General features: G+C 39.1%; 1 protein-coding gene and 1 non-coding gene across 6 annotated transcripts in view; both read right to left on the bottom strand.

Moving 5' to 3' along the window:
* Nucleotides 1–10,800: 10,800 nt before the first annotated feature.
* TAB3 (TGF-beta activated kinase 1 (MAP3K7) binding protein 3) overlaps nt 10,801–25,518 on the bottom strand; it is a 63,718-nt gene continuing 49,000 nt past the window's right edge. For 3 of the 5 annotated variants that reach the window (XM_056131152.1, XM_056131153.1, XM_056131154.1), the window contains 2 exons: nt 17,896–17,997; nt 10,801–14,797 (listed from right to left, as the gene is read on the bottom strand). In XM_056131152.1, the coding sequence (XP_055987127.1) occupies nt 14,655–14,797; nt 17,896–17,997 (245 nt within the window). In that variant the 3' untranslated portion in view covers nt 10,801–14,654. The remainder of the gene's footprint in view (nt 14,798–17,895; nt 17,998–25,518) is intronic. The other 2 variants (XM_056131155.1, XM_056131156.1) reach the window with 1 other exon arrangement.
* LOC130039504 (U6 spliceosomal RNA) lies at nt 20,791–20,897 on the bottom strand. Its single transcript, XR_008794920.1, has one exon. It is a non-coding gene; the product is annotated as a U6 spliceosomal RNA (small nuclear RNA).

The raw sequence follows: 25,518 nt of genomic DNA, 5'->3' as shown, positions 1-25,518 counted from the left end.
CTGTTTCCAATTTTTTTTTTTTTGCTTTTTCGGTCACACCCGGCAATGCAAAGAGGTTATTCCTGGATCTGCACTAAGGAATTAGTCCTGGCGGTGATCAGAGGACCATATGGGATGCTGGGAATCGAACCCGGGTCAGCCGCGTGCAAGGCAAATGCTCTACTCTATGTGCTATTGCTCCAGCCCCTCCTGTTTACAAATTTTAATGGTTATACAGAACTTTGAATAAATTGACAAAACTTCAAATAAACTGACAACAATAATGAAGTCGGGAATCAGTTTTATTCTTTGTGTAGATCCTATGATTCTTGGATTTTAATATGTTCCTGTACATCATCTTTGGGATGGAGTGATAGCACAGCAGTAAGGCATTTGCCTTGCACGCAGCCAACATGGTCAACCGGAGTTCGATTCCTCCGCCCCTCTCGGTGAGCCTGGCAAGCTACCGAGAGTATCTCGCCCACACGGCAAAGCCTGGCAAGCTCCCCGTGAGGTATTCGATATGCCAAACACAGTAACAACAAAGTCTCCAATGGAGACGTTATTGGGCCCGCTCGAGCAAATCAATGAGCAACGGGAGGACAGTGATGGTGACATCATCTTTTCATGATATGATTTTGGTGGGTGGGGAGAGGTTTTAGCCCCTCCCAGCAGTGCCCAAGACTTAGTCCAGCTCTGCCCTCAGATATCTCTCCTAATGTTCTGAGGGCCATATGCAATACTGGGGATTGAACCTAGGTTGGCCCTGTATAAGGCAAGCACCTAACCCCTTTACTAGCTTTCAGACCTCATTATTTGACTTTTTGATTCTTGGTTTTATCCTATTGGTTTTGGGACAAACCTGGAAGGGTTTGGGGGCTGATCCTGTCTCTGTGCTTTGGAGGTCATCCCTGATAGAGATCAGGGAACTGTGTGGTGCTTGGGATTAAACCCAGTCCTCTGACATGGAGTTTGTTGAACTCTCTCTCTGATCTGGTAATTGTGATTTCAAGCTGTTATTTGACTATTATAAATAATCATAATAATCTGAAAATTCAAATAAGGGATAGAGGAAATATAAGACCATCAATTGGATATTTCAGCTAAAACATTAACACCACTGAGGCCACAGACCTAGTACAGGGATTAAGACACTTGCTTTGCACATGGCTGACCGCAGTTCAATCTTTGGCACTGCATCTGGTCCTGACCATTGCCAGAAGGAAGCCCTGAGAACCTGAATTAATGACATGTGTGGAAAGAAGACATAATTGTGTATTTTAGAGCCAGTGGTGTAAAATGGGATGTATATATCCTGGGCTAAAAGACATTTGATGGGGGTCTGGAATTTCAAGAATGGGAACTCACATGATGAGGACCAGATGTTCTATAATTAGATGTTTGTCCTACCATATAGCTAGGTTTCTCCTATGGATAGGTTAGTTCTAATGAAAAAAAGCCTAATTCTGGGTAAAACATTTATTTTTTTCATGCTTCTGGGTTGTGAAGGGTCTCTACCGACCCCCGCCTGAAATAATCCGCATGCCAAAGTGACAGGTCTTGGGAAAGCACATCTGACCACCCCAGGGGGAGGCCTGTCCTTAAGAGTTCTCTAATGTGTATGAAAAACTTCTTTTATCTTTTCTTAGAAAAGTGACCTCCAATTGCTTGTGTTCGGAGAAAAATTGCACACATATCTTGGGTCAAACATGTGGAATTCCTATCTTCTGCCCCCACCACAGTTTATTGGTCAGTGGTACTTATAAACAGCAACCCTCTAAAAAAGAAACTGGTAACTTTTAAATTTTGGTACAAGAAGGGTTGATTTTTTAACATGCGTACATTTAATTAATGAATTAATTTTCATTGAGTCACCTTCAGATACAGTTACAAAGTTGTTCACGATTAGGTTTCAGTCACACAATGCTCCAAGACCCATGCCTTTACCAGTGCACATTTCCCATCATCAGTGTCCCCAGTTTCCCTCCGCTTCTTTCCCCCCCCAAACTACCTCTATGGAAGGTACTTTTTTGGGGGTCACACCCGGCAATGCACGGGGGTTACTCCTTGCTCTGCACTCAGGAATTATCCCAGCGGTGCTCAGGGGACCATATGGGATGCTGAGAATCGAACCCGGTTGGCCACATGCAAGGCAAACGCCCTACCTGCTGTGCTATCACTCCAGCACTGGAAGGTACGTTTCTTCTCTGTCTTGTTGTCTCTTGGGGCATTATGGTTCATAACACAGGTGCTGAAAAGTTACCATGTTTGTCTCTAGACCTAGTTTAAGCACTCAGTTCTTGCTCAGAGTGATCATTTCTAACTACCATGGTCATAGTGGTCCCTTCTCTATCCTAGCTGCACTTTCCCCACTACCACTTGTGACAAGCTTCAAACCATGGGACATTCTTCCTGGCCCTTATTTCTACTGTCTTTGGGTACTTTGGTATTAGTCTCATAGTATTTTTTATATACTACAAATGAGTGCAATCATTCTACTTTTGGCCCTCTCCCTCTGACTCATTTCAACTCGGCACGATACTCTCCTTGTCCATCCATTTATTCATGACTTTCATGACTTCATTTTCCTTCATTTTTATTTTTGGCTGTGTAGCGATCATGATCACGATCACTATCGTCCTATTGTTTGTCGATTGCCTCCAGCAGGCCCCAGTAACGTCTCCTTCGTCCTAGCCCTGAGATTTTAAAAAGTGCCATATTCAAGGCTCCTTCAGGGTTAGGAGAATGAGACCCATCATTGTTAGTGGTATTTGGCATATTGGGTACACCATGGGGAGTTTGCCAGACTCTGCCGTGTGGGCAGGTTACATATGGTAGCCTGCCAGTTTGTCCAAAGTAAGAATGAGATAATAAGATGTTGCCCAGCCGCAAATGCGGCTGCGCGCTTCCGGGAGCTGGATTTTATAGTCTCTGGGTTTTGGCCATTGATGGAATTACACGGCGCCAGGGGGCCAGTTGGTGGGTGTGACCCCTGCCTACTGGAAGATGGAGTATCTGGGTGGAGGATGCTCAGCCCCGATCCGAGCAGGCTTGGAGATCTCAGCCCCGGGACCTGCATGCCTTTGTTCGTCTGCTGGTACCTTCATGCGTGTGGAGAGTGGTCTCAGCATGGTTGTGGCTGGTTCTGGAGGTCTTCGGCTGCCAGAGCTCTGCTCGGGGTGGGGAGGAAACCCGCCCCCCTCCAAGGGGCCCCGGCGAGGACAGTCAGGTGCAGGGGCAGGAGACTCTGTGTAGCAATGCTTTTTATTAACTGGTAACTATTGGGAATTTTGCTTAATTTTTTTTTTACATTTTTAAAAAAAAATTTATTAGTGAAACACCATCAGGTACAGTTGTAGACTTACACATTTTTGTGCTTGGGTTTCAATTATACAATGTATACAATGTTTGAGTACCCATCCCTCCACCAGTGCCCATTTTCTACCACCACTGATCCCAGTATCCCTCCCACCCCCTTCCCCCCTCATCCCACCCTGCCTCTGTGGCAGGGCATTCCCTTTTGTTTTCTCTCTCCTTTTGGGTGATGTGGTTTGCAAAAGAGGCATGGAGTGGAAATCATGTCCTGTCTATAGTCTACTTTCAGCATGCATCTCCCATCCTGGGAGGATCCTCCCAACACCCTTTATTTGGTGCTCCCTTCTCTATCTGAGCTGCCCTTTTCCCAGATTGTGCGGCTGGCCTCCAAGCCATGGAGTGAATCTCCTGTACTTATCTCGGCTATTCTTGGGTGTTAGTCTCCTATTTTGTTACTTTATGTTCCCCAGATGAATGCAATCTATGTCTGTCCCTCTCTTTCTGACTCATTTTGCTTAGCATGATACTTTCCATGTAGTACCACTTGTATGTAAATTTCATGACTTCCTCTTTTCTAACAGCTACATAGCACTCCATTGTGTAGATGTACCAAAGTTTCTTTAACCAGTCATCTGTTCTCGGGCACTCAGGTTTATTCCAGATTCTGGCTATTGTAAACAGTGCTGCAATGGGATTTTGCTTAAATTTTGAGGAGAGAACAAAACAGAACCCTTATGGGTCAAAAATGGATTGAGTTTAACCATTGAATACAGTATAACCAGTTCTTCTCAAATGAAAAAACAATTCTAAAACACTAAAAAAATGAAATTAGGCCAGTTTGAACATTAAGAGAAAGTTAAAATGTACTCTATTTAAAAGTATTCCAGTAGGAATATATTCCTTTACAAAGCCATGTGTTCTGTTCAAAGATATTGCTCATTGGTAGAGTACTTGCCTTGCCTTGCCTGTGTGAGGTCCCTGGGTTCAATTCCCAGCTCTAACAAAGTACTGTCTTCCCGAGCACCCCTCAATGTGGTCCTGGTGGTGCCCTAAGCACTCCCATGTTTGGCCTCTATAAAACAAAAAGCAGCTGTTGGTTTAATCTACGCTTAAAAGTCAAAAGTCCAGACCAGAGAGCTAGCTGAATGGGCCTAAGCACATGCTTTGCATGTGAGAGACCTGGTTCCATCTTCAGCACCACATCGTACTCTCAGCACTGAGCTGAATAGCTCTCGAATATTGCAGGTAATGGGGATGGGGGAACTCCACCAGTAGCAGAATCCAATGGTTTTATTTCAATGACTTTAGATTTGGGGTTCATTTGTTTGGGGGGACCATATATGGTGCTGGGGACTGAACTCGGGTCAGTTATATGCAAGGCAAGTGCCCTACCCAGTCTACTATTGCTCCGACCCAGTGACTACAAGTGTTAGGAGAGTTGTTTCCTTGGACGTTTGAGTAATGGTGTGTTCCTCACAAACTCAGTATAACTACTGGCCCTGACAAAACCCGTCCACATCATAGCTGACCACCAAAAAGTAACTGATATAGAAGCATGATGATCAGTAACAAGTCTTCAGTCTTGCGTGAGAGAACTAGTTCATGGCAAAGTCATTCCAGAAAGCTTCAAATACAGAGTTTCTGATACAGGGCATTTCCAGGTAGAAAGAATCTCATTTATTTAAGACACACAAATCTAGATCTTTGTCAATTTCAGCATAAACTTAACCTTTTCTGAATGTTCACTTTATTTTTCTCTGTGTTAAAATCTTTGGTTTTGGGCCACATTTTGCTGTACTCAGGGGCTCATTCTTTTATCATTATTATTTTTATTAGTGAAACACCATGTGGTACAGTTGTAGACTTACCTTTTTTTGTGCTTGGGTTTCAGTTATACAATGATTGAGTACCCATCTCTCCACCAGTGCCCATTCTCCACCTCCAGTGCTCACAGTATCCCTCCCAGCCCCCCTCCCCACCCCTGTGGCAGGGCATTCCCTTTTGTTCTTTCTCTCCTTTTGGGTGCTGTGGTTTGAAAAAGAGACATTCAGTGGCAATCATGTTCTGTCTATAGTCTACTTTCAGCATGCATCCCTTATCCTGGGAGGATCCTCCCAACACCCTTTATTTGGTGCTCCCATCTCTATCTGAACTGCCTATTCCCCTAGCATGTGCGGCTGGCCTCCAAGCCATGGAGTGAACGTCCTGGTACTTACCTCAGCTATTCTTGGGTGTTAGTCTCCTATTTTGTTACTTTATATTCCTCAGGGGCTCATTCTTAGTGGTACTCAGGGAGCTCATTCCTGGTGGTGCTCAGGGAACCAGATGCATTGCTAGCGATTGAACTGGAGTTCAGTGCCATACAGGGCAAACACCTTATTTCTTCCATTCTCCAGCCCTACTATTTTATGCTTTTTTTTTCAGTTTGGGGGCCACAACTGGCAGTGCCAGGGATCACTCCTGGTGGTGCTAGAGACTCTAACTGGTACTGGGGATTAAACCAGGGTTGGGCCATGTGCAAGGCAAGTGCCCTGTCAACTATACTATTTTTTAAAATTCATTTTTTTTTGCTTTTTGGGGCACACCTGGCGATGCACAGGGGTTACTCCTGGATCATGCACTCAGGAATTACTCCTGGCGGTGCTTGGGGGACCATATAGGATGTTGGGAATCGAACCCAGGTTGGCCGTGTGCAAGGCAAATGCCCTACCCGCTGTGCTATCGTTCCAGTCCCCCTCAAATATACTATTTTTTTTGCCCTAAGATCAAATTTTTTTGAGCTAAAGTTTTCCCCCAGGTAAGTCTCTGTGACTATTATTACTACACACGCACACACACACACACACACACACACACATAATGAAACTAGAAGCAGAAATTCCTTCTCATGGTATGGCATGCTTTCTTCTAATGTGCCTACAAATGTGACAGGCCTGAGCAAATCCTTGTTCACACCGATTACAGACCCAGGGCCTCTATTGTATGTCCTTGCATGAGACTTGAAAGTGCTAGAATTTGTACTTGTTAATCATGCTTCTAGAATCTGAGCATAATGCAGGCACCTACGGAGGACAGGCTGGCTTTGGGGGAACAAAGCCTTTTTTTGCATTGTTGCCCGTCTGTACAAGTTCTTACATGAGCTTTTGTCTCGAAGTATCTTTCCATACCATGTGGGAAATGTCGAATTTGATTTCTTGATGCCTTCAAATCATGTCCGGTCCCTTCTAAATGCTCTTTTCCATACAACGGCTTGGCCTTGGTATCCCCCAGAGTTAGCTCTTGGCTAGAATTCTGTAGAATTCTCAATGCTGGTCAAATTAGATGTGGCATTTTCTCAGAGTCTAGTTCAGCTGCGATTTTCCACACATTTTATGATAGAAATGTAGAGCCCCAACTCAAGCCGTGAATTACCACTTTGTGGGGTGTGGGGCTTCTGGGTGTTGATCAGGAGCCAAGGGGTGTCAATGAACCTGGTTCAATGTAGATGTGGTGTGGCTCGGGCTGTGTCCAGGGGCCTTCAGGGTTCCTGGGAACTAAACCTGGTTTAGGTCTATGTTCACTCTACCCCACTGTACTCTCTGTCTCTGGCCCGAAATTATTTCTTTGTGCAACTTGTCCTACTATAGGAGCGGGCATTTTCAAATAATCCACACGACATTTTCTAAAATCTCAGAGATTTTTCTGCATTCTTGGATTCCAAATGACCTTGTTTTCTGGAAGTTGACTTTTTAAAAAATTGTATTAGTAAAACACCATGAGGTACAGTTGTAGACTTACACATTTTTGTACTTGGGTTTCAATTATACAATGATCAAGTACCCATCCCTCTACCAGTGCCCATTTTCCACCACCACGGATCCCAGTATCCCTCCCACCCCCCCATCCCCTCTGTCCCACCCTGCCTCTGTGGCAGGCCATTCCCTTTTTTTCTCTCTGGAAGTTGACTTTCTAGTTTGAGATGACATCTTTGTTAAAGCTCCTTGTTGAAGATTTGTCCCAACTAAAATCTGACTTAGCTTCTTTTCATTTCCTTCTTTATGTCTGTCTGTGATGCCAGGGATTGGATCAGGCAAAGCATGTGCTCTACCACTGAGATAGATCCCCAGCTTTTTCATTTATTAAAAAAAATTGTTTTGGCTCTTAGGCCACACCTAGCAGTGTGACTATTCAAAGCTCAGAGCCAGGCTGTCGCTCCTGCTGGTGGGTTTGGTGCCAGGGATCAAATCCAGAGCTCTCGATAAAAAATAGGTGTGTTCCAACCCTTCACGCCATCTCCCTAGGCCGGGTTCCACTTTAAAAACAAGAGTTGTGTCGAAGAATTAAAATTTCAGATAGCTTGTTTTACTTACGTCTAGATTTATGTTCCTCTTGTCAGGAGACTGTATAATTGTTTGAGAATTTGAAGTTTTCTCTTTGACAAATGTTTGGTAGACATCTGAAGGAATTTAGTTCATGTGAGATGAAAAAACTTTAACATATGGACATCTAAGCTAGCTGAATATATTCTCCGTTTGATTATATGTGAATTGTCCAAGTTTTTTTGTTTAATTATAGTCACCATAATTTACAATACTGTTAACAGCAGGCTATCATGAATGCAATGTTCCAGAATACACCTTCCACCAGAATGTGTCACGTCCCAGTCCCCTAACTCTCCCTGCCGTGGTAAATTCAGTTCTATTTAGATGAGTTCTCAGGTTCTGTTGTCTTTGGTCATTGTTATTTCCTTACTAGGTTTCTTTCTATCCCACACATTAGAGAGATCATTCTGTCCCTGTCCCTCTCCTTCTGAATTAGAATTGTTCAAGTTTTACAAAAGGAATCAGGGAACTTCTGTCACCTTCATTACCTTTGTAATGATTTTCAGATTCTCTCACTCCCCTCTGTACTTATGTGTCTTGGGCCACACCGGGTGATGCTCAGGGGTATTTCCTGTGATACTTGGGCAGGGGATGATAACAGTGTGGTGCTGGGGAGTGAAACCAGAACTCCAGCATCCAAAGCCTATGCATCAGCCCTCTGAGTGATCTCCCCGATCCTCCTGTGATACTTGTTTATTTGCTCCTTCTTCCTTACCTGCTATGTTTTTCCTTCCCAAAGGCCTTACCTCATCTTGTGAATCTAAAATTCACAATTCATATGCTCTTCATTCTAGAATTAGGAGGAAAAGGTTTTTTTTTCTGCTAAGTTTTCTCAAGTTTTACTACCTTATCTGTAGCTTGGAATTTCATGAACATTTTTTTTTTCACTTGAAAACAACTATTCCTGCTGATTCTGTTTTTTGAGAGATGCAACACTGCTATAAATTCGTTTTGATATTAAAATTCGCTTCTAGATTTTTCTTGTGTGGATTATGTAAAGTAAAAGCCTCTCTCAGAAGGCTGTCCTTCCATTTATTCACTAAGTTTTAAGGAATTTTTTAAAAGATCAAGTCTTACACTGCTCAACTCTCTTAATACTGAACTAAGAAGCAGGGTTGTTTTTGCTTTGTTTTGTAAGGACTGGGAAGTTCAGTGCTTTGCTAAGCATTTGTTTTTAGCCACTCAATAAACTAACGCCAGTGGGTGTTTTAAGTATTTACTGTGGGGTTGAAAATTGCTCCCTGGAATCCTCAGCAGACTTGGGGGATGGGATTTAGAAATAACTCAAAATGTTCACAGTACTTGAACCAAATAAAAGAACTACCTGAAAAACTTCTAGGTTCCTAATAAAGTAAATGTGCAAATAAAGTAAAAAAAGCACAGTGCAAAACTCTAGGAAGATAGGCTGCTATCACTCGACTACACACTGTATAGATATGAAAGACTGTTGTAACTCACATCCAACGTTGTTGAAGAGGCAGGACATTGAGATGGTTGGGCCACCCTGTGAACTGGTGAAACAAAATCGACCCCCTTGACAATACCCCATTAATACCTTCAAAAAGGTCAAACCCGGCCAAAATTAAGTCAGGAAGTATCTGAAGGAATGCAGGTGGGAGGCAAGCATGAAGAATTCGTTGCCCCTCCCCCTTTCCATATGGGAAACAGTGAGTCGATTCCCCAAGACGCTTGTGGACAGTGGAATAAAGATTGTTGGTTTTCACACATTACTCTGTCAAAATCGGTAGCACAATGAACACCTCTTGTGGTAAACTAGATTTGAACTTTGGTTTCAAAATATATCACTTTTTGGTGTTTTGGCCATACCCGGTGTTGCTCAGGCCTTACTCCTTTGTTCTAAGGATCACTCCTGGTGGGGTTTGGGTGACCATATGGGGCGCCAGGGATCAAAACTGGTTCGGCTACACACAAACCCACAGTCCTATCTGGTCCCAAGTCTCTTGTTTTAAAGAGACAATCCAGGATGTGGGAAATTGAGAAGTGAGGTAGGTAAAATGAAAAGTCTTCACATAATATTTTGCTATCTTTGGTGTCTCACTATGCCTTATCACAAGGTAAGATGATGAAAGGTAACTAAACAGATGATTTAGAAGTATGTTACAAATAAGGAAATAATATAGGGAAATTAAAAAGTTAAGGCTTAATTCCAAGTATTCTAATTATATTAACCTGGTTTATGATTTTTTCAAGTAGTCTTTCAAATTTAACACTGGCTATTCAAAATGTAAAAAATGTTTTGTAAGGTATGAGGAGGATAGATTACTTAAGTTAGATGTTTGTTAACAGAAGTTTGGGGAATGGTTCAAACTGCATATGGGAAGCCTGGGCTTGATCCATGGTACTGAATGGTCCTCACATCAATTAAAAAATTTCCTTACAGAATAATTGTTGATATCTAGGAGCTGTTTCAAAATGATGAGTTGGGGGTGGGACAGATGGGCATGTACATAATAAAAATGTGTTCTTTATATGTGGATAGGTAAGGAATGGGCTTCAGTAATTGTGAATGTTTGCGATTTTTTTTGGTATGTGTTGGAAATGATTTTGACTATAAACGTGCTCAATTCCTCAAAAGGCTACATCTAAAAACTCATCTATATGGCAGTTCTGTGTAAAAGTTGGGAAAACTGTCTACAGGCCCTCTGCCTTTAAAATACAAGCTATAAATGACAAAAGTAAAAAAAAGCTCATTCAAAAAATATTCATTTGTAAGTAATAAACTGAAATCGAGTGAAAACACAAGTTCTAAACATCTGCCTTTCATATAGATTTGCTTATATATATATTAACCCTATTTTTATAAGGCACAATAAATACCTCATTTTCTATTACAAGAACAAACTGTAAGGCAGGGATGTGGCTCAGTGGAAGAGAATTTGCCTTGCATGTGTGAGGCCCTGGGTTTGATTCCCATGGCTGCATGATGCCCTGAATGTGGCTGGGAGTAGCTTCCAGTATAGCCAGGTATAGTCCCAAATCTCTCCCAACCCCACAAAAGTAATGAAAGATTAATTGCTGAGAGTGTATTTCAGTCAAATAATATGTGACTGTTGTAACTAGAACTACTTTGATTCTGTAAATCATTTCTAACTATACAGAAGACATGCAGAATGTAGTGTTTGCTTTTAGTTTATTTATTTTGCAGAAATCTTTGAATTTCCGAATATGTACTGTTTGGAGGTACGATGCATGCACAGCCTTCTATATGCCTTTGTACAATTTCATCTCAAATAATTTGATTCACAGCATACACAGAAATCTAAGAGACATGGTATTTACAAGATTTAATAAGTTTTTGCTGTTTTAATGAAGAAACTGATCAATTCTTTTACAGTAGGGAAACATGAATATTGGGTGTCATAAATAAGAGTTCAGAATTGTTCAGTCTCAAAGCAACTTTTCATGGCTTTAGACATTAAAATTGAGTCGTCATTCTATTAATCTCTGAGTGCCCAAGCCATGCAAAATCTACTTGTATTAAATATTTGGGGGATGCAAATAATACAGAAAACAATGCATGTCTGGTGAACGTGAAAACATCATCAGAATTAACTTTTATAATAAAATACTGTTAATTCTTTTGAAAAGATACAGTAGTGGTGCAACACACAGTGCCTGAGTTATTCTGATTTTATAAAGTAACATTTCAACTGCTGTTTCTTTACAGATATACAGACATACTATAACATGAACTCATTCAGTCTGAACAAGGATTACAATATTAAAAATAAATCAATTTTAACTACAAAGGGACGTTTTCACATTCCAGGATACATCATTGGTATTTTTAAAGGACAATTTTCTATGCCTTAGGTTCTTTTTGTTTATACTGTCAAGACATTACAATTACCTTTTAAAATACTATATAAAATTGAGTTGCCACAAAAGTTGGATAGGAACCCTAGATAACCCTGTGACAAAGCAATGACAAAATTTAAGGAAACATTGATTTCTTTTCATAATTAAAAAGTACTTAAACTGAGACCAGCTCCTTAAAAATTATTAAACTGCTTATCACTCACCACTCTTCCCATTTCTTCCAGGGAAAAAAAACAAATTAAACAGCACTTTCTCCACCCATCATTGATCTGCTCTAAAACAACTTTTTTACAATGCTTTTCTTTCAAACCACTGTCTCTAAGTTCTACCAAACAAGGTCATTAGCAATTCAAAACATTTTACAATACTTAAAAAGTTTCTGGCTCCTTTATAACCACTTTAAACTATTAAGACCAACTCCCAAAATTAAGGGGTATTGCATTTTAACAAAATGGCAAATGTGCTTTCAAAAAACCCAGTTTACAAAACAGTGAAATAATGTAAAATACACAGTCAGGTCTATAAGAAATGTTTTACTAGAAACAATAAGTGCACCAACTAATCCAAAGAGCATAGGGACCTCAACAGGTAGGTAACATCTCCTTTATATTCTACCACTGATGTCAATTGTCTGTGCATATCAATCCGCCTAGGAGATCCTTTTGGAAAGGCACCTTGAATGTTGACTGCATTCATGTTCAAACTGATCAATTACAAGTAGTCTACACATGGGCACAATAAAATTTCAGAACTAGTACAGCCTATACGGGCTTATGAATCTTGTGCACGACCAAAAATGAACACACACTAAACGTCCTTAAAATCAATCTCTGATGTCTCATACCCCACCCTCTACACCCATCAGTCAAGTAGACTGGTTTCTCATTTTTTCCTGGCAGGTGAAAACAATGTTTTACTAGATATATCCCCAAAGGACTGGAACCATGCATCTACTGTATTACAGCTTAGTTACCTGGAGGTATGTTCATGCAATAGTTTAAGTCATCTACATGGTTTTAATAAACTTCAAACTGTTTTCATACATGCTACTTTCAGTCTTAACCTGACAACTGCCAAGTTAATTGCTGCCACCTCAGCATACCATTAAAATACTGGTAAACCTTTAGCTAGAACACCAAACAGTATATAAGTTCTCCCTTAAATTGTTACTTAATACCCAGTGGGGTTGTCCATCACTAAAGATATGAAACCATACAAAGGCATTGGCATATTACAGAACAGCAGGACCAACAGATTGTTGTAAGAGATTGAGACACCAGTTTTACAATGCCTTTGAAGAACACTGTCCTCATGCCAATGCTTTTAATCTTATCATCCTTTCTCACCATTTTCAGTTTTACCAGAGTTGTTGTATGAGAGATGTTTTATCAGTATAATTATTGCACAGTCACACTTACTCTGAGACAAGTGGATTTATCTTAGGGAATTTTCCACATGATGGAAAAATGTTTTCAAAGTTTTATGTAACAAGGGTGAAATAGTTGTATGTAACGAGGGTGAAATTATGATTTTGATGGAAAACGATGATGAGTTGTTATGCCTTTGGTTTCATTATGATGTTAAGTGCAGCTTGTTTTTCCAGGTTTGCCAATAATTACTGCTGAATTAGAACACAATGTCAGCTTGAAGGTATGGGTGGAGGGCATACCTGGTATGGGAGAGTGTATGTTCCTAAGGTTATAACCTCAGGTAAAATCCTTTAGGACTGGAGAACCTATTGAGTTTATTGCTGTTTATAGTCACCTAAAAGAAAAGATTCCCAGACCAATTATGAGTTATAAAGGACATTCCATCATGGTAGAAGCCTTAATTAAATGTGCTATTAAAATTTTCCAGTGGTGCACCCTAGCGAGTCACAGAATTTTCTGTCTTCAGTTACCCACACCCTGAATTTCTGTTATAAATAAGGAGTGCTTTAATATCACCCCAGCTATCTGAACTAACTCAATATTATCTCTGAACACAGGATGTTAACTTAAAAAAGTTCATAGTTTCAAAGTCCCTTGTATTCATCTCTCCTAATAGTTCTTGGCTAGCCTCCTCTGCCTCCCAAATGAATGCAGTGTGCAACGTTATGATATTGGCCAACTGTAATTTCCCTCACACTGGTTTATTAACAAATGTGCAAATAAATCATCACTGAACAGTTAAAAATTTTTAGCTAGGATATGGCACAAGTATTATCTGTGCTGTAAACATCATCGATTCATCATGAAATTAGAAGAAAAAAGAAAAGGTCCCAGGGACTACAAACATTTCTTATAGAACCACAGCAGAACTCAGTATTTCCACACGGATTTTGGAATGAATTTACTTTTGGCATTCATTCACTATGCTGCTATTGGCAAAGCAGATTTTTTTTTCAAACAAGAGTATTATTTATAAAAATCATACTTTGCAAGAACTTATCTTCCAAATTCAATAGCCTGATGAGGGCATGCAGCAACTTAAATATAAATATTCAGTGGCATCATTGGGTCTTAGTTACCAGTGATTAATCACCTGATTGTATTTCAAACAAAGGGCAAATCTTCCCTATTCCTGACTCCTAAAAATCACATTTTAAAACATCTTGCTTGTGTGTTTGAAATTACCCCTGAAATAAGCAGCGATTACAAATACCCTTACTCTACCCAAAGAAAATCATTCCTGGAGCTTTTTCCTGTCTTTCTCTTCAGGAGGAAGCAAATGGAATAAGCCTGGGGAGCCTTGGTTTCCCAGAGATTTGTGACCAAGTAAGTCAGCTCTGGAAATTCACAGTTTGCCTGCATAAACTGTAACATTTTACACCATGAATCAAAGTTCTAGTTTAAAAACTAAGGGCCACTCAGCAGTAAATTTAACAACTGGGATTCCAGAGAAGAGCTTTTCACTTCACCATGTACATTCTTTCAGGAGTGAATCGTTTCAAGTATCCCTTTCTCTTTCTCTCTCTGCAATGAGTTAAGGGAAAAACACTCCTGTTTTCCCTTGAGTGAGCACAAGCGCTACAGTGTCATTTCTCCCCCCCCCTCCCTACCCCATAGTCTGAAATGAAAAGGCTGTGCAGACAAACCAGACGAAGCAATTCCCGAGGTTTCCTTTTCTTCTAGTGTGTTCAAAAGTTTCAGTCTCCAACTGGTAGGGGCTCTTTGGAGTTCAAGTGTAGCGGGGCATCTCGCACTGCTCACAGCGATTGAGTGCTGGATGGTTCAGAAAGGTGCAGCTATCACAGTTCCATGGAGCACCTTCGTAGTCTTCATCTCGAGGCTGTGTCCGAAGACTCAGTGTGGCTAGCTGCTCTGAGGGAAGTTAGGATAGAAAGAGAAAAGGCTGAGTGTTCCCTCTTAGTATGATTCACATTGAAATTAAAGACTGCTCTTTCCAATAAAAAAAATCAAGGGAGGTAATTTTCTACCTTACCTAATGTGAAAGTCAATATTAAACAACTCCTAGAAATGCATTACTGACAAGGAAGTTTGCTAGATCACTTCATTTTAAAAATTGACTTTTTTGTGAGGGTAGGCAGAAGTTCAACATGTTACCTTCCTAGTTCATTATCCTCAAAGAACAGGCAATTATGTTCTATATATAGCTTGTTAAATTATGCGCCCAGTCCACTGACTTCCTGGAGACCTTTAGTTCAACAATATGTGTATATTTAATAATAATGGCTCATAAATGGCAGTGACACTTTATAGCAACGTCCTTTTGAAGTGGTTAAAAAGAGGAATACTCTAAAGGTTTTCCATACATTGAATGCAATTGGTTCAATAAAAAAGACTCCTATTTGTATTTTTGCAGTCAAGGGATCAAACCCAGAGCTTTACATATGCAAGGCAAATGTTTTATGCAGAGCTATATCCACAGCTTTTTTCTCAAGTGTTTATAAAAGGCTGGGAACCTTATGCTGGTTCTGGGAGTTTTATTCTGAAAAAACGTAGGCCCTCATTCTCTCTGATCTTGTGCTCACAAGGATTCTTTGCTTCTCTAGTTGTAAAGCCCTGCCTTTTAGGATTTAAGGTGATGCACAAATGATATCAGGTGTAATCCCCCTGGCCTCTGAAGCAATGTCAGAGGCTGGGAAATCTCCCTGTTAATCATGATTGTGAACTGAAAATGAAGATTACAATCTAAGGTGAGCAGGTAACACAAGAAACTGAGAACTGAGAACACTTGAAATCAGTTAGCATTTGGGGCCAAGTACATCTTCTACTGGAATGAATGAGCTGGCTTGTGTGAACATTCCTCAAGAGGCAGAGAGTTAAGATTTAGACACTAACTTCAGCAGGTACCAATCAGGTGACTAGCTCAGGTTTAATCAGGAAGATGATCTCAGCTTTACAACCACACAGAAAACTGCTAGATTCTTCATCTATTCCTAAGACTATGGAAAGGAGGTGGGCTTATTTTTTCCTCTGGCCTCCATTGTCTCTTTTGACACCAGACTCCAAAACATGTAGATCTGGCAGAGGTGGTTTTTTTGGTCTTATATAGACGAGTAAGCAGCACAATGTGGTTAAAGTCTTGGTTAGTGGAGAAACATTAAGTAGGCCATTACCAGAAAAGCACAGATATGTGTAATAGTAATCTTTACCTTTTAAAAGAATAAAAAGATCTGAATACAGAGCACTTAAAATTGTACTGCTGAGTTTTTAAGGAATAGGGTCTTGGACCAGGAAAATGGTCCCTGTATTCCTTGGTGCCTGGAGTGTGTGGCCCCCCAAAACAGCCAACAAAAGCAGGAACAGGCTCTTAAAAACGCAGTACATTTTGGGCTAGAGAGATAATAAAGCAGGTAGGGCATTTGTCTTGCAGTCGGCCAACCACATTTGATTGCCAGGACTTAGCCCATACTGCCAGCTGTGGTCCCCAAATCAAACAAAAAATTTCGCTACGTTTCTGGTAATTATTTTATTGTGTGTGTTGTATCTATTAGATTTTGGGTCACACCCAGAGTGCTAAGGCAGGGCAAGCTACTTACCCCCATTTCATATCTTTCAGAGAGAAAACTGAAAATGTTAGACCTGAGGTTGTTACAGCCTGTCTTTCTATGCTAATTTCAAAGGAAGTCTTAGATTGTGGCAGTACACAAGTTCGATGAAACTTTTTTCTAACTCCTAAACTCAGTCTCTTCACTTTCCATCTATACTCAGAATTGAGTTCTTGGTTGAGACCCCAACTCCCAGTAATAAAAGACAATTTATCAAGTTTCTACTTTTTGTACACATGGGAGAATGAACACCCAGGAAAAATAAATAAAACTTCCTAAAATGGCCCAAGTCTCCACCTTAATTACAGCTACAGAGAAAGGAAAGTTGCTGGGAGGATACAAGAAAAGCACATTGAACAAAAGCCAAGTAGCATGCAAATTCAAGTTAGAGCCATTTCCACTAACAAGAATTTTCTGTGATTACCTGTACATGTGGGGTAACTTTGAGTCACTTTCTGGAGTTTCACCAGTCTGCAGTGTTACAAAATCAGCTGAAAATAATCCTCGTGCCAAAGAGGCATTTTTGGAGTGGCAATGTTCTGCTACCATTTAGTACCATAACAATTTAATTTGGAATAATAAATCACCCTGAAGTACATTATTAAACAATATATTTACTGTTTATTTAATCACAGAGCAAGTACTATTTAAATAAAGGCACTGAAAAATCAAAGACATTTTAGATGCCTGTACAAATTTTATTTACAGGTATATTAAGTTTTTTTGGTGCCAGGGATTAAACCCAGAGCCACATCCCCAACAAGTCTTTTGTTTTTTGATGGAATATTTTAATAGACGACTTTTCTATAAAATTGAACATCTTCATAAATATCTCAAGTCAACATTATTCTTTGTATTATTCTATTTACTAGAATACAGATAACAAATTGCTCAAGGATATTACTAAAATTTCTACAGTTCCCCAAACCCTAAAATTAATAGAAAAGCAGTTATTAGCTATTATGTTAAGACAGGCCTTGTTTGACCACATGAAGTAAAATGTGTCATGCTAAATTTGTTCATTAAGTGGACTTTAGGAAACATCTATGGAATACTTGTAGAAAACTCAAACCCAAACCCCAAAGTTCAAGTGGCATTATGAAATATAAAATAAACAATCCAGTTTGCAAATCATTTAGAGGTTATTTGGCTTTCCCCCCTAAGATACTAGTAGAGCTGATCTATCCAATATGGTGGCTGCTTTGAACTGAAATATAATTATACTGGCTTCAGACTGAAATGGTAATACTTTTTATGTGGCCACAAGAAAAATTATAATTATGTAGTAACTTGCATTGCATTGGACAGTGCAGCTTTAAAAACTCAGTAGAGAAAGAAATTTGTTTCAAGGAAAAAGTCTGGCAACTCTACATGAGGATAACACTTGTCTTTGGACATTGTACAAACCATCTGCAGCAGTTGCCTGGGTGTCATGGACATCTGCCTGTACTTTGGAGGTCACACTAATTCTTCGGGCTTTCCTCTCAACTGTGCAGGGGTCTGACGAGTCTGCATGGGAAGAAGCCATCAACCATTCATTAGCAAGAGTGGATGGGCTCATAGGATTTCACTGTAAGCACAGGGCACAGCGTTTCCCATTTCCCTGTGAATTAGAGCTGCAAACTCAGTAATAATAACTGTTTATCTGAAAGTAAAACTGAGTTTATGTACTACCCACACAAGGCTAACCTAAGAACTAACTAGAATAAAGCTAAAACAGATGCTGATATAAAGAGCAAGGAGTACTTTGAAAAATCCAAGCCAACGCAAAATATAACAACAATAACACCCATTCCCCAATCACTTCATAACTTCCTATGTGCAAAAGCCCAGCAGACACCCTGGCTTCTTGCTAGTATAGTTTCTAATAATTTTCCTGGTAAAATAGTTTATTAATTTTTTATTAGTAACTAGTCCATTATAGTAAGTAACAACAGAGAAGGGCAGACTTCATACACATTATTTCATTTTCCTAACTAGTTCTTTGTGCCTTATTCATCCCCTAAGATAGCCCATGTTTGGAATGGACTTTTTTATGAATAAAAGAGAAAAAAGGCCTAAAATTCTTAGCAACTAGTACATAAAAATCTAAGTTTCTAAATTAAAAATTATAGTATTTTCGACACCTTTCTAGTCCACTTTTTAAAAATTATGTGAGGGGGGGAGAGAGAAAAGAGAAAGAGGGAGGGGGAAGGGGAGGAGAGTCAGAGGAGGAGGGATAGGGGGAGAGAGAGAACGAACTGCCTGATGTAGAAATCCTCACCTTGGTAGCATCAAGGATCTAATTACATATTAGCAAACTGAAGTACACTACAATGAATTCTAAGGGGTCTTCCAGTATAGTTTTAACAAATTTTGTTAGAATGAACCATATTAGGTAAAGGTTGGTTTTATTTTTGTGGTGCCAGAGACCAAAGGCAGAATGATATTGTCTACAACAATGACATCACCACTGCCATACGAAAGTGAGTATCCAGGTCTATGGACATCACCCCAAGAAATTTCCTTTGAGTGATCATGGTAAGATTTATACAAAGGCATATCAAATGGCATGCTTAAGATTAAGTTTGACAAATGCATATACACCTGGCTACCTAAGTCTGATCAGACTTACCAGAAAAATCCTTCCATATGCTTTCCAATTTACTCTCCAATCTCAACCCTTGCCTCCCAGACAATTACTATTCTGCTTTTGTAAACTATTAATTCGTTGTTTCATAAATCAGTCATACTGCTTTGTATTACATGGCATTAATATATCAGAGTTTAACCATTTACCTGTTAATGAATGCTTGAGCTATTTCCAGTTTCTGGTTATTATGCAGGTATGCTTTAGATCCTAACTTAAGACTGTGGGTAGTGATCCTAGAAGGGGTTTGTGATGTTTTAAAAAAAAGTATTTCAAGGGGCAGGAGCACATGCCAACAACCCCAGGTGTTACAAGGTAGAAAAGCTATAGCTTAACACTCTGTCATAATACTGAATGTGATCAACGTAGAGAGAGATTAAAGTGGAAATCTGCCACACAGGCACGGGGAGGGGTGGGAGAGGGGATATACTGGGGTCCTTGGTGGTAGAAAATATGTACTGGTGAAGGGATGGGTGTTTGATCACTGTATGACCAACGGCGATTCAATAAATCCAATAATTAAAAAATTTTTAAAAAAGACTCTCTCGACCTTGCTCCTTTTCATCAGCTTTATAATAAACTGTTTAACTAATGTGAGGTTTCATTTGCACCTTGTTTTGCCTATTTAAAGTATCGAGTGCACAAGTGTTCTTTTCAATGCAATGCATCTAAAGTCTTGATACTTATAACCTTTGTTTTGGTTGCAATTGTTTAAGAATCATGGATTTTTTTTTGGTAACTCCTCAGCTATTGTCCTTGTGTATCCTGACCAGGCCATGTGCGTCAGCCCATGTCAATCAAGATGGGTGATTATGAAATGCCAGATTTCTAAATTAAATGTTTTGGATTTCAGTGGGTAAATGCTGTTTTGGGGGAAAAAAAAGACTCCTGATTGGGTTGGAGCGATAGTGAGGGGGTAAAGCACTTGTCTTGCATATGGCTGACTCTGGTTGCATCTCCTACACATGCCCTTCCCCTCAAAAAAGAATTCTGATTCTTCTACATCCTAGAAATTTATACTATTTGTAAATTTATACCATTAGTAACATACCATTAGTAAGCACATGCTTCCTGGTCATATGTGAGTGTGTTAAGTGTGTGCCCAAATGTTTTCTTTCCTGTGATGTTTTTGTATTATTTAGATACTAGTTATGCACGAGCTATGCATGTATTTTCTTCTCAATATCTCTTGATGATCACAAGTGTTGCATTTTAATGTAGGGTAACCTACCATTTTTCTTTTCATTGATTTCTTGTGTCTTGTTTAAAACCCTTTATACCTAAGTTACAAAGACAGAGCTATACTATTATAAAACTGCCAAGATAAAAGAAACACACTGGTACATGACCTGACCAAAAAAATATCCTTAGTACATACTAAATAATTTATTTTTCCCCATATGAATGGTTCCAGCACTGGTGGCTGAAGACTTTCCTCCCACACTGGCTACATTGGTGTTTTTGTGAAAGATCAGTTGGCTCTCTGTGTGTCTGTGTGTGTACCCTCTTGCAAAGATCTATTCTTATATGAAGCTGGGGCGGGGGTGTCAATTTGGCTACAGTGGTGGTGCTGGGATTGGAGTCAGCTCTGTGCCTCAGGTCCTGAACTAAGTCCTGAATTCAGTGTTAGATTCCAGTTTGGGACAGTCTAAATCAGCTGCATTTCTTTTTCTTTTCTTTTCTTTCTCTTCTTGAATTTGTGTGTCCTCCTAGTGCACGGGGCATGTTAATCTTCTCTGTACAGATCCAATTTTAGTATATGTGCTGCTGAAGCGAGCACAATCATCTGCATTTCTACCAAAGAAAAGACTAATACAGTTCTTACTCATATCTTTACCAATACTGGTTTAGTTGTGAACCTTGTATTTGGTATATAACTATTCAGGTGTTCGTTAATTTCTTTTTTTTTCCCTTTTTTTATTAGTGAAACACCATGAGGTACAGTTATAGACTTACAAATTTTGTGCTTGGGTTTCAGTTATACCATGATCAAGTGCCCATCCCTCCACCAGTGCCCGTCATCCATCACCACGGGTCCCAGCATCCCCCTCACCCCCATCCCCCCCGTCCCATCCTGCCTCTGTGGCAGGGTATTACCCCTTGTTCTCTCTTCTTTTGGGTACTGTGTTTTGCAGGAGAGGCATTGAGTGGCAATCATGTTTGGTCTATAGACTACTTTTAGCATGCTTCTCCCACCCTGGGAGGGTCCTCACAACACCCTTTATTTGGTGCTCTCTTCTCTATCTGAGCTTCCTTTTCACCTAGCACGTGTGGCTGGCCTTCCAGTCATGGAGCAAAATTCCTGGTACTAATCTCAGCCATTCCTGGGTGTTAGTCTCCCTTTTTGTTGCTTTATGTTCCCCAGATGAATGCAATCTTTCTGTGTCTATCCCGCTCTTTCTGACTCATTTCGCTTAACATGATACTTTCCATGTAGTACCACTTGTATGTAAATTTCATAACTTAATTTTCTTGAGTCAATGTTTTGAATACTGACCCTGGCATCCCAAGTGTGTTTATTGGTATTGTGTATGTCTTTTCTTTGACTTTAATTTTTGTTTTTTGTTTACCCCGCCTATGGTCAAGGGACCACACAAGGCCATCAAACCAGGGTCTGCTGTGTGCACAGCAAGTGCCCCACCCAATGTATTATCTCTCCATCACCTACTCCCTACTTGTTTTTTTCTAGTTTAAGGTAGAATTTGAAACCTATATTATATGAGCATTAAAGTCTTAATTCTAAGTACTGCTTTAATTACTGAGTAATAAAATATCCATCTTTGCCCAAAGAATATTTATATTATACACACACATATATATATAATCACCATTTCTTATCAACTTCATTATCTACTTCAAGGTAACATTTTTCAATGCATCCTTCTTAAGTCAGTTAGTAGCTATTTCCTTAACAGAAACTCAAGACAATGATTAAATACAAATGGTTAAAGTGATATGAATCCCAACAGTTTCAGCTTAAAATTGCCACTGTGTCAAATCTGGTATTTAGCAGTCATCTACAAAAATTCTTCCTTGTACCATTTTTAGAAACCAGTAGGCTATTTAAAATAAGATCAGACCATGTGTGGTAGTGTTAAACAATAAAAAGAACAGATAATGTGTTACAACCTATAAATGAAATACTTAAAACACTCAGTATGGAGATTGAATTTTATTTCAACAGCTTTCATGTAATTTGTCTGGTACTCGTAATTTAGAAATAATTTATATTTTTAATAGAGGGTCCACAGTTGGAAATGCTCATCCACTCGAGCCCTCTCCCTGACAAAACTCTTAAATATCACGCTTAGAGTAATGGAGAATCCCTTACCCCATATTCATAATTTGAGCTGTTTAAAGCAAAAATATAAAATACATACCTTAGCTCAGTTCTTGAATTATAAAACATAAGCCATTAGTAAGAACAGAGAATAAAGTTAATCTAAATACAGTGACTCAATGTTTAAAATTATTCAATGTAATTATCCAAAATGATTCATCCTATCATGATTATATAAGATCGATTTTTTGTCCTCTTGATGAAAAATACCTGTCACACATACAAAGATTCTTCTGTTGCTTATAAAAAATGTGTCCCACTGCATATCAAAGTTTCAATTCTAGCATAATTCATACAAATTCAAAATAATTTAAGACTTTATCTTTTAGTATTACAGTCTTTACAGAGTTGAGTAAAATTATGATGTCAGTTTAGTTCCCAAAAAGGTGGTGAGGCTGCATGAGAAGGGATGGAAAATGGTACTACAAAATGAATGAAAAAATTTAAAGGGTAGGAACTGCCATACTTATTTTAAGACCTATAGTAAAAAATGATAATAAACATGGATATTATATATATAATTGTGTTTTGTGTGTATGTATGTACAAATGTTTTTTTAAGTGTTTATGGAACATTCTCAAGGGAAGACCTTATCTTTAAAAAACTTTTATTAAAGAACCATGATTTACAAAGTTGATGATAGTTGCATTTTAGGCATAAAATAATTCAACACCAATCCCTCTTCCAGGTCTCTCCCCATCCCAACCCCCAATCCACCCCCACACAACAACTTGACAGGCACATTACAAAGCTTCAGTGGTTGTAGTTTAGCTCTCATGTTTTCAGTTCTCTTGAATCTGTGTTTTGGATATATGGCTATACCCCTCACGCTTATCACTGGTATTATTGAAACCCTGATGCTTGTTTACCCATTACTTCTCTTTCTCTTCTCCCCTTTATTTCCTTCTTTATCTCCTCTCTAAACACAGGAGTCAAGGATGATCTAAGAATCCTCCTTTTAATGCAATACATTTCCTCATCCAGTATTATATATTCCACAGATAAGTGAGATCATCCTTCTGGTTTTCTTCAATCAACATAATATCTTCCAGTTCCAACCATCTTGCAGCAAATTGCATAATTTCAGCATTCCTTGCAGCTGTATAGTATTTCACTGTGTGTATATATATGTATATATATATACATATATATACACACATAAATATATACCACGTCTTCATAATCTATTATATCTGTCATTGGACACCCAGGTTGATTCTATCTCTGAGCTACTTTACTGAGTACAGCACTGAATAATGGTGTGCACATGTCCTTTTGAGAGAATGTTTTTATGTCCTGGGGATAAATGCCCCAAAGTGGAATTGCTGGGTCACGTGGCAGTTCAACTCTAAGTTTACTGAGATCTCCCTATACTGTTATCCACAGGGTGTACCCAACAACATTCCCACCAGCAGTGGATGAGAGTTCCTTTTCACCACATCCCTTCCAATAGATTGTTCCTTACTATTTTTGATATGTGCCATTCTCAGTCATGTGAGACAGTATCTCGTTGTTGTCTTGAATTAGATTTCTATGATGATAAGTGAGCATTTTTTCATGTGCCTACTGCCCATCTGCCTGACTTCCTCTGCGAGGAGTCCATTCATTTCCTATCTCCATTTGTTGAAAGGGTTTTTGAATTTCCCTCTACCATCAGAACAAACATATCCACTCTTACCACCACTGTTCAATATAGTTTTAGAAGTTGTAGAAAAGGAAAAGGCATCTGAATTTAAAATATGAAAAATCTCCACTATTTGAAAATAAAATATACACAGATTTTTCTGGTCTTTAAATTTCAAATATATTATGGCGGTAGGCTACAATATTTATATATATAAGCATTTATGTGTATATATATATATAACTTTCTATTCATAAATTGTGAACTAGCTGAAACAAATACCTTGGAATAATCAAGTCAAAGACATGTATGTAGGAAACTGTAAGACACTGTTGAAAGAAATGGAACAATTACCATTTTAATAATGTTATATACTGGTAAATAGTATATGTAAATCAAGCAACATGAAGAGTCACTACGACCCCTATCAATATCATTCTTCACATAAATAGAGCAAAAAATCATGAAATTTATTTGAAACTAAAGTATAAATAGGAAAAGCAACCCCATGTGGGGGAAAGTAAAGACATCATATTTCTTTGACTTAAAACTGTAATACAACGTATACTAAAACTACATGGTATAGGAATAAAAACAGAAATAGAAGTCAATGGAACAGAAGAGAGAGCCCAGAAATGTTTCTTCAACACCAAAGATTCAAACTAAAATACTTTCTTACGCAAAACAAATTATGAACTTGAATGCAACATCTGAAACTGCAAAATACTAAGAAAACATAGGCAATATTCTTAATATCAATCTTAGACATGTTTGTGGACTCAACTCCAAACAAAACACGGATAAAAAGTAATAAATCACAAGCTTCTGCACAGCTAAAGAAACCTGTTTCAAAATAAAAATATATCCTCCTAAGTAGGAGAATATATTTACACGTCATAAAAATAATAATATAGGGGACAGGAGCTATAGCATAGCGGGTAGGGTGTTTGCCTTGCAAGCGGCCGACCTGGGTTCGATTCCCAGCATCCCATATGGTCCCCTGAGCACCGCCAGGAGTAATTCCTGAGTGCAGAGCCAGGAGTAACCCCTGTGCATTGCCAGGTGTGACCCAAAAAGAAAATAAAATTAATATAAATAAATAAGTCAAAAAGCTCAACAAAAAATTTTAAATGGGCAGGGAATTTGAATAGTCTCTTTTCCAAAGACTGATGACCAACAGATGAAAATATATTCAGAGTTTATTTAAGAATTAGTACAGATGGGCCTGGAGCGATAGCACAGCGGGTAGGGCATTTGGGCTGACCCGGGTTCAATTCCCAGCATCCCATATGGTCCCCTGAGCACCACCAGGAGTAATTCCTGAGTGCATGAGCCAGGAGTAACCACTGTGCATCACCGGGTGTGACCCAAAAAGAAAAAAAAAGAATTAGTACAGAGGTCAAGGCACTTGCCTTGCATACTGCAGACTCTGGTTCA

Source organism: Sorex fumeus, unplaced genomic scaffold (assembly GCF_029834395.1).
Source record: "Sorex fumeus unplaced genomic scaffold, SorFum_2.1 ptg000086l, whole genome shotgun sequence".
In the NCBI taxonomy this organism is placed as follows: domain Eukaryota; kingdom Metazoa; phylum Chordata; class Mammalia; order Eulipotyphla; family Soricidae; genus Sorex; species Sorex fumeus.
Note: the sequence above shows the minus strand (reverse complement) of the source record. Positions and strands in the feature narration are given on the sequence as shown.